The following is a 12750-nucleotide window of genomic DNA, read 5'->3' as shown; positions in this document are numbered from 1 at the left end:
AGTCTGCACCGACCACAATCCCACCCAGGCCCTACCCCCACATATTTACCCACTAATCCCTCTAACCTACGCATCAGGACTCTAAGGGGCAATTTTTAACCTGGCCAATCAACCTAACCCGCACATCTTTGGACTGTGGGAGGAAACCGGAGCACCCGGAGGAAACCCACGCAGACACGAGGAGAATGTGCAAACTCCACACAGACAGTGACCCGAGCCAGGAATTGAACCCGGGACCCTGGAGCTGTGAAGCAGCAGTGCTAGCCACTGTGCTACCGTGCCGCCCGATTCAACGGTTAGTTTTCCAAGAGGAAGCTGTGTAATTCCTTTAGCAAATGAAAATGTGAAGAGTATAAGCTGCAGTGGCTGGGGAAATTGGTCTTGAGTTGAAAACTGGGGCAAAGCAAGCATCATGCAAGCAATGCTTCATGCAGGTGTCATGGACATTCAAATGTCACCAGCTGTCAGATGGGCAGCTGAGACACTTCTGGTGGGGACATAATACGTGAGAACTCACATTCAGAAGTTGGACCCCACCCCCACTTCTATTTATTTTGTTCAGAAGTCAGGCCTCATGTCAACCAATTTCTCCTCAGAGTGCATTATTTGCTGAATTTTGAGATTCCCCAAATGGGCCAATATCATTTTGTCTAGCCTTGTTTATTCCTGAATTGCATCATATTCTTGTTGCTGGCTGTTGTTCTACTCTACCAGGGCTGTGATACTTATGAATCTAAATTTGAACCCCAGATTTTAATGAACTGACTGTAACAATAAACATTTGTTGAAGAAACGAGAGGGCATTATTGAGAATACCAGAGGGGAAAACAGAGCTTTGTTGATGGGAACAACCTTCACTCTAATTATACAATTTATAAAGGGCAAATGTAGCAGTGACTCCTGACAATTAATATGGAGAGGTGAAGAACAAGATTTGGGACAGCAGAAATGGTAAACTTACTGAGGTGTTTGATTTCATTAGTGTCCATATTGGTGGGTCATGATTCCAGTTAAAACTATTGATATGATATTGATCTATTATCAGAACTTTAAAAAGTCGTTGATTTAGCTATGATAATAAACATTCTATTTTTCCTTCTTAAAACCATTTTTGCAAGATACAGAAGAAAAAACAAGGCAAGATACAGAACAAAACAAGAGTGATGACGATAGTGTTGAGGAGCCAAGTCTTGTAGCAGCGGCTGATAACACGAATAAAGAACATGATGAACAATTCTTGGAAAAAAACTCTTCTCCGTCCAAGGCACCTGCCAACCAGCGTTCAACCAGCCGACCATCTGCCGGCAGTCCTACTCTGCAAAAACATCTTCACGCCATCAGCTCTGATTCCACTATTTGGGAAAATGATTCCAACCAAGCAGAGACTCTGATTCAACACAGAGCACCATGGAATGGTAACTCCCATTCACTGATTAGGTAGTCAAATTTTAGGAAAAATACGTCAATTATCATTCAGAGGAAAGTTAGACATGCTGTTCTTTTCAATGTCAAAGATTGGTATCTTCTGATTGATTCCTGATGATATTAGTTAGGGACAAAAGGTAAAGTGAAAGGGTTTAACATAATGATGTTTAAAACCAGGATGCAACTGCATATTTACTAATTTTCCTTTCCCTTGCTTGTATCAAATAGTGCATTAATATATATATAGATACAGTGGACAACAATTCCCAGAAGTAACAGGATATGAGAAATGGTTTCATTCATGCCTTACTAAGTATGTCAACACAGAAAACAAATAGCAGATTTCTGGGAATGGCTGTATTAATATTGATATGGTATTTGCTGTTTGTTCAGTAAGATTATGGCAGTCAGCATGACATGACAATTTCCTACAACATTGTTGAGGGCCATAAATAATACTCTTGTCTGATTTGGCAATTTAAGTGCACTTCCTTCAATTTAGTATGCTGTATTTATGCATTGAAGTTACCAAAATCAAACTGTGTGACTGTTTTGTTGAATTTCTCCATTGTGTCTGCAAGTAAGATCGTGACCTCCCTAGTTATGATTTACTGCTTTAACAGCCCTATCTATTCCTATGACCTGTTTGTCATTTGACTCCTTCACTGTTTCAACCAACTTTAAAAGATATTGCAAAAATATTGTACTTTACTCCTCAACACACTGCATCTGGTCTGAACACTTTAGACCTTAGCAATTTTATTTTCACTTGCCTGTTGCTCCCAACCATCACCCATTTATTTCCCCTCTATAGGAGGTACATGTGTCCAATTTTAACATTGGGCCAGTTTGCAGCAGATGGCTGCTGGTGTGAGCTGGAAATTCACCCAGTACTACAGAAAGGTGGCCTGAGCTAATTTAATACACAGGCCCTAGTTAAATCCTCCAAGTCAACTTATCACCTGTTCCAGGCAGGATGTCAGGGAACAGCCTGGAGGCTATCCACTGACTCCAGAACTGGTTACCAATGTTGTCCCCACAAGTGGCTTGTGCTTGGGAAGTAGGGGAGGGTTTATAGCCGGGAAGGCCTGAGCTAACTCTGTGGTACCTAGAGGAGCATAGGAGATCTCAAACTTGCAAGGAAACTGAAAAACTTTTCTGGTTTTAACCTTTTCCAGCCCTGGACCCTCATGACCTCTTTCCTTGTCTGGTGGGTAAGCCTACTGTAGCCTCCCACTCAAGCTGTTAAGCAAGTACTTAATTGATGTACACAGCCCATTATTTTCAATGCATGGTACCTTTAAATATTTTTGCAACCATGTAAATGCATTATTTATCACAGAACAAGTCCTATGAAGTACTTAGAGTTATAGACTTCTCAGTCTGCTGTGTAGTACTACTCAGTCTGCTGTGTGGCCAAATGCTAGTGCATCTTAACGGGAGCATTGACACCGAGTTAAAATTGAAGTTCAGTCCCAATAATGTCGTCAAAATCATATATTAAAAAAGGATCTTCAGGCATTAGGTGAGTTTCCTGCTGTCTTCCCAACTAACGCTCAGTGGCTTCAGGGTAAGTAATAAGGGTGATTTTAAATAGCTACCCACCAAATTGGTGCAACTAAAATTGCTCGATGTGTGTAACTTAACATGCTTTTCGTTGTTTTAAATAGCTGTTTTCAAGTTGTGCATTTTTAATACATTTTCACCTCCAAGTTGCTTTTTGTATGTCAAAGAATGAAAGACTTGTATTTATACAGTACCTCTCGCAACCACAATATGTTCCAAATTGCTTTAATCTAATTAAGCGCTCTTTTCCTATAATTACTATTATAATTTGAGAAAACACAGCAGACAATTTGCACATAGCAATGAAATATTACCAAATCGACCATTGTACCGTGTATAAGGTAAACTGCAGCAACTCACCATGGCTCCTTTGACAACATCTTTCAAAACCACACCCACTGCCACCTAGAAGCACAAGGGCAGCATAGTGCGAATATCACCATCGGCAAGTTCCCTCTCAGTCACACACCATCCTGACATCGGAGCTACATCACTGTTCCTTCCCAGTCACTGGGTCAAGGTCTCGAGGCTCCCTCCCTAACAACACTATGGGTGTACCTACATAACATGGCCTGCAGTTCGTTAAGAAGGCGACTTGCCACCACCTTCTCAAGAGCAAATAAATGAAAGCACACCAGGGGAACTTGCTCTAATGACAGATCTATGACCTGAAATACAATCCTGTTATTCCAACTACACATATTGCCAGACCTGCTGAATGTTTTCAACAGTTTTGGTTTTCACACCAGGAAACGCCCTTGCTGGCCTTTGAAGAGTGCCATGGGATAGTTAATATCCAACTGAGGGGACAGGTGGGCCTCAGTTTAATGTCTCATCTGAAAGGAGGGACTTTGACAGTGCACCAACCTCAATGATCTGTTTAGATGTCTGAAATGAGGCTTGAATGCACAACTTCTGACTCAGAGGCATGTGTGCCGTTTATTTATCCAGTTCCAGGATTTAAAAAAATCAAATTGAAACCTGTGTGTCCGTCCTTCAGACTCAAGACTTTCACCTGTTGTTGCCTCTCTTAACCCTGGTTCACTGTGGGGGCCTGGAGCTGCTTTGTAAGGATCAATGCCGGCCTTTTCCTGAGCAGGCTGTGTGACATTCAACAAGGCAAGAAACACGTGGGGGCATCCCCAGTGTGCACCAGAAGACTGATGTAACATCAGGATACCTAATGTTGACCATTCTGTCCTTAGCAGATAATGCTTACATCACTCTGCGGGACAGCAGGGACAAAGTTGCAAGATGGACTCTGTATTAGTGTTCCTTAAAGGACCATTCACTCAATAGGGTCAATTTGAAGAGCTTCTTTTATTGCAAAGTGTTTGGAAGTGTAGAATTATAGAATCCTTACAGTGCAGAAGGAAGCCATTTGGCCAATCGAGCCTGCACCAACAACAATCCCACCCAGGCCCTATCCCTGTAATCCCATTAACCCCTATTAACCCCCCTGACACTAAGGCCAGGATTTTGTGACCTCGCTGAGGCGAGGCTTGTAAAATCCTGCCCGAGGCCAACGGAGAATTCCTTTCTGAGAGAATCGGGGCAGGTGTGCCGGTAAAATTCCAGCCTAAGGGTCAATTTAGCATGGCCAATCAACCTAACCTGCACATGTTTGGAGTGTGGGAGGAAACCAGAGCACCCGGAGGAAACCCACACAGACACGGGGAGAAAGTGCGAACTCCACACAGACAGTCACCTGAGGCCGGAATTGAGCCCGGATCCCTAGCCCTGTGAGGCAGCAGTGCTAATCACTCTGCCATTGTGCCACCCTAAATACTCTGGAGTGTTTTTAGAGGCACTGTGATGTGTTGCTGGATTTGCTAGTGACTATTGTTTCAGTCTGACAGGGAGAGCGGCAGATTAGATTTTTCACAGTCGTTTCATTGCAGTGTTAATGTAAGCCTTACTTGTGACTAATAAATTAACTTTACTTTAGATGACCGGTCCCTGTCCATCTTTAGACTTTAACAGGTTATGAGTATTGGAGGATAGCTAATGTGGTCCCATTATTTAAGAAGGGTAGGAAGGATAACCCGGGTAATTATAGGCCGGTGAGCTTGACGTCCGTGGTAGGGAAGTTGTTGGAGAGGATTCTTAGAGATAGGATGTATGCGCATTTAGAAAGGAATAAACTCATTAACGATAGTCAGCATGGTTTTGTGAGAGGGAGGTCATGCCTCACTAACCTGGTGGAGTTTTTTGAAGAGGTGACTAGAATGGTTGACGAGGGAAAGGCCGTGGATGTCGTCTATATGGACTTTAGTAAAGCGTTTGACAAAGTCCCTCATGGTAGGTTGGTGCAAAAGGTTGGATCTCATGGGATAAAGGGGGAGGTGGCTAGATGGGTGGAGAACTGGCTTGGTCACAGAAGACAGGGGGTGGTAGTGGAAGGGTCTTTTTCTGGCTGGAGACCTGTGACTAGTGGTGTTCCGCAGGGCTCTGTATTGGGACCTCTGCTGTTTGTGATTTATATAAACAATCTGGAAGAAGGTGTAACTGGGGTGATCAGTAAGTTTGCGGACGACACAAAAGTGGCAGGACTTGCAGATAGTGAGGAGCATTGTCAGAGGCTACAGAAGGATATAGATAGGCTGGAAATTTGGGCAAAGAAATGGCAGATGGAGTTCAATCCTGATAAATGCGAAGTGATGCATTTTGGTAGAACTAATGTAGGGAGGAGCTATACGATAAATGGCAGAACCATAAAGGGTGTAGATACGCAGACGGACCTGGGTGTGCAAGTCCACAGATCCTTGAAGGTGACGTCACAGGTGGAGAAGGTGGTGAAGAAGGCATATGGCATGCTTGCCTTTATAGGACGGGGCATAGAGTATAAAAGTTGGGGTCTGATGTTGCAGATGTATAGAACGTTGGTTCGGCCGCATTTGGAATACTGCGTCCAGTTCTGGTCGCCACACTACCAGAAGGACGTGGAGGCTTTGGAGAGAGTACAGAGGAGGTTTACCAGGATGTTGCCTGGTATGGAGGGGCTTAGTTATGAGGAGAGATTGGGTAAACTGGAGTTGTTCTCCCTGGAAAGATGGAGGATGAGGGGAGACTTAATAGAGGTGTATAAAATTATGAAAGGCATAGATAGGGTGAACGGTGGGAAGCTTTTCCCCAGGTCGGTGGTGACGTTCACGAGGGGTCATAGGTTCAAGGTGAAGGGGGGGATGTTTAACACAGATATCAGAAGGACATATTTTACACAGAGGGTGGTGGGGGCCTGGAATGCGCTGCCAGGCAAGGTGGTGAAAGCGGACACACTGGGAATGTTTAAGACTTATCTAGATAGCCACATGAACGGAGTGGGAATGGAGGGATACAAAAGAATGGTCTAGTTTGGACCAGGGAGCGGCACGGGCTTGGAGAGCCGAAGGGCCTGTTCCTGTGCTGTATTGTTCTTTGTTCTTTGAGTAGCAGTTGCAATGCCTCTGCGGCTGCAGCATAATAGGGAGATGTAGAGAAGGCTGTGAAAGAGGGAAGCTCTGCATTATTGCTTCTGCCAACTTGGATTGCGGACTCCTACATGTTGCCCAAAAGTGACAGGAGCCTATCTGCCAGGTCAACCAATGCACCGAGCTTCTTGGTGTGCATGACCATCAGCTCTCTCTTGCTACCCTATTGAGGCCCTCATCTGTGTCCTTTGCAGCAGAACCTGTCTGTGACCTCACCCTCCAAAGAGTCCACTCATACCATGTGCTAATCCCAACTCTATGCTCTCCTCCAAAGAAAGTCCCAGTGACTTACCCGGTGGTTTTGAATGTCAGATCAAGTGTCAGGACCATTCATCAATGCTGTTACTCTGTCTCTCTCTCTCTCTCTCACTCTCTCCCTCTTTGAGCTCCAGTGACTGGGTAGATTGCAGTTCTTTGTGACTGAAAGCAAGAAATCAGGAGGGGAAGGTTAGGATCAGGGACAGGGAGTGGAATGGGAAGAAAGAGACCCATGGTCACAGATTCAGTAGCTTGCTCATCATACTAGGTAGCAGAATGAGGTTGTGCTGGGAGTTGAGAAGAGACATGAGGGATGAACATATCATCAACCTCAATGTCCTCAGTGGTGTCAGATGACATGAGCTCTGTTGTACCAAGCCCCATGATGCTGAGAACTATTTCCTTCCGAGAGCTCAGGAGTTGAAGGCATCCATGTCAAACAACACCTCCTGTCTGCTCCCCTCCTGTCTCTAACCTTGTCCTACAATAAAAATAACTGAATGTCAGTGATTGTGCAGCATGGTGTCTGACTGAATAGCTGAATAGTTGAAGGTATGTGGTGGCAGTGAATATTGGTTGTGAGGCTGGAAGAATCAATAGATGGGTGCAGGAGAAGTGGAATATCTGAATATTAGGTGTGAATCCTTCGTGCCAGGGAGTGCTGCTGAGTGAGTGATGTGGATGTAATCCTTTGAGCAGCCTGAGTGATTGGTGGTGTGGTGGGTGGAAACCATGTGAAAATGCATTCACTGACCTTGACTACCTGTGTGAGGTCATTAGACTTCTTATGGCACTGTAGCCAGCTCCTCGGGTCCAAACGCTGGAAATTGACCTCCCTGGTCATCTACTCCCATTCTCTTCTTAGGATGTTCCTCTTGGTGCCCTATGGCAACATGGCATCTCTCCTCCTGCCTAGCTCCACCACTAATACCACATGTCTCACATTGGAACTCTTTCTCTATTCTTCAATTTCCATCATTTAAATTTTACCAATATTATTCAGTGCAGTTTCCCTTTAAAAGGGACATCCCTGAGTACAGAGTCAGCCAGCAGCATGAAAAGCAATGTGGAAGTTACGAGATTTATGCAGGTGAGGTAGGTGCACACACAATTGTGGTGCTGCCTTCCTCAATCAGAACCAATTTGAGCAGATTGCAAATTGCAACCCCTGCACCTAAAACCTGGGGCCCACACATTTCTAACCTAACTTCCTTATATGATTAGTAAATGAGTGTAAAGTTACTTGCAAAAATGAAATTAAAATTACTGAGATGTAGATAGATTTATTCAATTAATGTTCAACATTGGACTAGTTTGTTGACTATTCCATAACGTTGATGCAACAATTTGGACAATAGTGGTACTTAAAAATGGTTATGTTAACAATTTTTCTATTGATGTTTAAGACCCTGAGATTTTATTAATGTTTTGCCTTTAGTTACTGAACTCTGAATGTCTGTCAGTTATTGAAAGGACATTGAGGTCAGGCATTCATTTTATTTTTGCTCTGCAAATATATGCACTACTTTCCCATAATTTTTGGATTGAATGTTTGAATCGTGGTGGATGTTTTTTCAAACTGGAAGAATGTCACAGACAATGAGAATTAACTCATTAAAACTAAAGCGGATAGTTGGTAAGTGGATGAAGTTATGTTCATGGGCAACTTGCCATATTGCTCTAGACAAAGCTGTATTAAGCTGTTGGAAAGCAGATTAGTCTTCGTTCATAGATAGCAGCTAAGATTTGACTCCTAATATTGTTTAATACTTTACTAGTAATAATCCTTCTTACAACATAGAAATATTTAAGTATGGGAAGAGACCTTCCCATCCCACAAACCTACCTTTATATTTCTCAACCACTCCTCGCATCTCATTGATCATTCAACCCTTCATACTGTTTACTCTCCTTGGCTTATTCCACAGCTCTGCCATCCCTTGGGTAAGAAATTTCTGCCTCAATGTCAGTGATATCCTGTATTAAATGATTAAATGATTCAGCCCTTTTTCTGGAGTAATCTAACACCACGTTGACTAAGTATTACTTTATGATCGATCTGTTCCCCTTTTTGAATTCTTGCTCACATTCTTTTTATTTATGTTTATCCCAGCGGAATTGCCCCTGCAAATCATAGGTTCAATTACTTAAAGAAAACCTAACCCTTTTTGAATCTGTCTCCAATATTCCACAAAGACACTTTGAAGCTCTCCTTAAGTGTGGCAGAATCTTTTCAGACACTTCCCAATCGAAAAAGTTCCATAAGTTTGACTTACCTGCAGTTAAGGTAACTTTAAGGAACTCTTCTGCAAGTCCCTCCTTGCTGTTTCACGCTTCTTCTTTTCAGAGTGGGCAATGCAGCTCTTGCCAGAAGCAACATTGTCTAATTTTGATATCCTTGTGACATAGCCAATCGGACTGTGTGACATCAAGATTCCACAAGTTCGGACACCTGAAAGGGAGACAGCTGCATGTATCCATCTCAAATATGAAAGCCACATGGACCATGCAGATAGTAGCCAGCTGAGCTGCTTGTCCCCTGGGGAATGAAAGTAAACCTGCCCATAACCTGTGCTGGGTGGACTAATTTCAAAGCTAGATTTTTCACTAAACTGCTGGGCCACCACACTTCTTCAGCCTAAAATAGTCCTATTTATGACTATCCTACATTACCAATTGGTAAATCAGTTGTCCACATAATGCCACACTTTACCTCCCATTCTGTGACACAATAATCATTAATTGCTACTGTGGAACTTTATTCTGAGCTTAATAAAAATCGAATGATATAAGGGCCAGAATTCTCCGGTCTCGGACACCCCGCTCCACTGCCAGCGTGAATGGAGAATTTGGCGCTCAGCCAAATCTCCACTCACTGCAGCGGGACCAGAGAATCCCAGCTGCAGGTGAGGCCAGAGAATTCCAGCCAAGAACTTCATTTCTTCCATCCAACATGTTGGAAATAACTTTGAGAAATCCAAGAAATCTATTGATCAGAATTCTCTGACCTCGCCTGTCGCTGGGATTCTCCGGTCCCGTTGCTGTGAGCGGAGAATTGGCTGAGCGCCAAATTCTCTGTTCTCACAAGAAGCCATGATCGGAATTCCCGCTCACCTGAAGAAGGGGCTTAAGGCTCCGAAAGCTTGTGTGGCTTTTGCTACCAAATAAACCTGTTGGACTTTAACCTGGTGTTGTTAAACTTCTTACTGTGCTCACAAGAAGCGGCAGCAGGATGAGCAGGACTGGGGAATTCCAGCCATATCTCTTCCCTGAATCTATGCTGATGATTGACAAGTTCCATTTTTTCCAAGTGTTTACTCACTAACTCTCGTAGAATCATCTGGAAGTCCTAATGTGTGAAACTTTCTGGTACAAGATTTAGTAATGTTTCTGATGCCCAGGAACTGGTCTGGAATTCTCCGACCTTTCAGTGAACGGAGATTTGGCTAAGCGCCAAATTCTCTGCTCTCGCTGGCAGCAGTAGCGGGGCGTCCAAGACGTGAGAATTCCGGCCCTGATCTCCCTTAGCCAGCAGTAACTCAAGAGTAAACTTGCCAGCAGCGATCAAGCCAATGGCAAAGGAAGACAGATCATAAACAAAACAATGCTAATGCTTACACGAGTTAACATGTATGGATTAATCAAGGACATCCATCACTGATTTGTAATCAGCAAGTGGAGCTTGACAAATTTAATGGGCATTTTCAAACAAGCGACTGATCGAATAGATAAAGGGAATGCATTAACTGTATTGTGTACGGCTCAAGTGTTTCACAAGAGGTTTGTTGGGAATATGTTATAAGGGAAAATGTAACCACATGGAGAGACAGTCAGTTGATGGTAAGGAAATAAAAAAGTTATGGTAATATAGTGCTGCTTGGATTGGAAAAGGATTGGAAGTGATGTAGATAGTGATGGGCCCACTTTTGTTCTTGGTGTATACAAGTGATTTGGACTTGAGTACAAGGAGAATTTTGAAATGTTCTCACAATCCACAAACAGGGGGCGGAATTGTCCCCAAAAAATTCTAAGTGTCAAATTCATGGGAAAACTGGAGTAACTCACCTTGGTTTTTTCAGTGGAAGTTCAGACTCAAATCTTCCACACTTCACACAATGCAGAGGCCACCAGTGTGAATATCATTAGATTTCAGGGGCTGGCGCCCACTCCTGCCTGGGAGGCTGAAACCAGAGGGCCTGCGCCCTCTGCACATGTGCAGTGCTGCCGAACTGTCATCCTCTCATTTGCTGGGCAACTCGATCGCTGGCCAGCCCGGGACCCCCATAATGCTGGCCCCCCCAAACCCCCCACGGCTCGATTGCGGGACCCCTGGCCATTCCCGGGCCCTGCTCCAGTTCTCTCAGGCAGCTTCTCGGCTGCCCCGCCATCTGTCCTGGACCGCTCCGATCTGCAGCCCCAACCCCCCCCCCCCGCCTCCCCCCCGCCCCCACAGTTGCCCCCTCGCCAGTCCGTCCTGATCACTGGCTTTCTTCCTTCCCTGACCGATCCCAATGCAGAATGACAGCAGGATCTCCCATCCCACCGATTGCGCCCGAGGCCCTGACCCCATCAGACCCCTCCTCCTAGGCCCTGTCCCCATCAGGCACCCCCCCCAGGCCCCACCCCCTTGGCACTGCCCCATGCCCAATAGGCAGTGCCAAAGTGCTCCCTGGACATGGGCACTTTGCCCCTTGGGCAGTGCCAGGGGCACAGGTTAGCACTGCCAGGGATGCCCATGCCCGTGGACACCATCCCCCTGCTGCCTGACTTCCTGGGGGCCCCCGATTGCTCCCTCTTCACTCCAGCAGGGTCGGGCCTCTAGTTCCCCGAAAGTGGGGACCAACCGTAAACCCTGCTAGAGCGAGACATTCTGGAAGGGTGGCAGAGGCTAGCAGGCCTGGATGATTCAGTCCTGGGCCCGTTAATTACATTGAAAACAGATTTTAAAATATATTAAACTTACTTACCAAGGCGGCCTTCGCGACACACGACAGCGCAGAGTCGCTGAGCAGAAACTGATAGCCAAGTTCCGCACACACAAGGACGGCCTCAACCGGGATATTGGGTTTATGTCACACTATTTGTAACTCCCACAGTTGCGTGGACCTGCAGAGTTTCACTGGCTGTCTTGTCTGGAGACAATACACATCTTTTTAGCCTGTCTTGATGCTCTCTCCACTCCCATTGTTTTGTTTCTTAAAGACTGGATTAGTTGTAAGTATTCGCATTCCAACCATTATTCATGTAAATTGAGTCTGTGTCTTTATAAGTTCTGTTTGTGAACAGAATTCCCACTCACCTGAAGAAGGGGCTTAGAGCCTCGAAAGCTTGTGTGGCTTTTGCTACCAAATAAACCTGTTGGACTTTAACCTGGTGTTGTTAAACTTCTTACTGTGTTCCCGCCAGTTTCCAGTGCAGATCTGATGGCACCAGAAATCCGGCGCTGGGTGGTGCACTCACGGCCGGAACATAGAACATAGAACAGTACAGCACAGAACAGGCCCTTCGGCCCACGATGTTGTGCCGAGCTTTATCTGAAACCAAGATCAAGCTATCCCACTCCCTATCATCCTGGTGTGCTCCATGTGCCTATCCAATAACCGCTTAAATCTTCCTAAAGTGTCTGACTCCACTATCACTGCAGGCAGTCCATTCCACACCCCAACCACTCTCTGCGTAAAGAACTTACCTCTAATATCCTTCCTGTATCTCCCACCATGAACCCGATAGTTATGCCCAAATCCCACGCATGCGCAAATCCTACGCATGCGCAAATCCCACACATGCCCGGCCGTGAGATTCTCCCACCCCACTGTGCTAGAAAATTAGTGCAGCAGGGTGGGAGAATCGCCCCCAGAATGTTTAGTAAACAAGCAGGAAGAATATAAGAAAACTTCAGGAAGACTTTGGAGGTTGCTGTATAGACAGAAACCATTGCCAAATGCAATGAATACTTCTGATGTTATATATTCTGGGTGAAATTTCAAGGAGAGAATGTATTTAATGGATAGATCTGAGGGGTTTGGATCAA

General features: G+C 44.9%; 1 protein-coding gene across 1 annotated transcript in view; it reads left to right on the top strand.

The window, feature by feature from the left end:
- The window catches only part of pde1a (phosphodiesterase 1A, calmodulin-dependent), a 440733-nt gene that overhangs the window by 418619 nt on the left and 9364 nt on the right, over nt 1-12750 (top strand). The window contains exon 15 of the mRNA XM_078228519.1: nt 1119-1415. Within this exon, the coding sequence (XP_078084645.1) occupies nt 1119-1415 (297 nt within the window). The remainder of the gene's footprint in view (nt 1-1118; nt 1416-12750) is intronic.

Source organism: Mustelus asterias, chromosome 14, assembly GCF_964213995.1.
Source record: "Mustelus asterias chromosome 14, sMusAst1.hap1.1, whole genome shotgun sequence".
Lineage (NCBI taxonomy): Eukaryota > Metazoa > Chordata > Chondrichthyes > Carcharhiniformes > Triakidae > Mustelus > Mustelus asterias.
The sequence above is the reverse complement of the archived record's forward strand: the minus strand, read 5'-3'. Positions and strand labels throughout refer to the sequence as shown.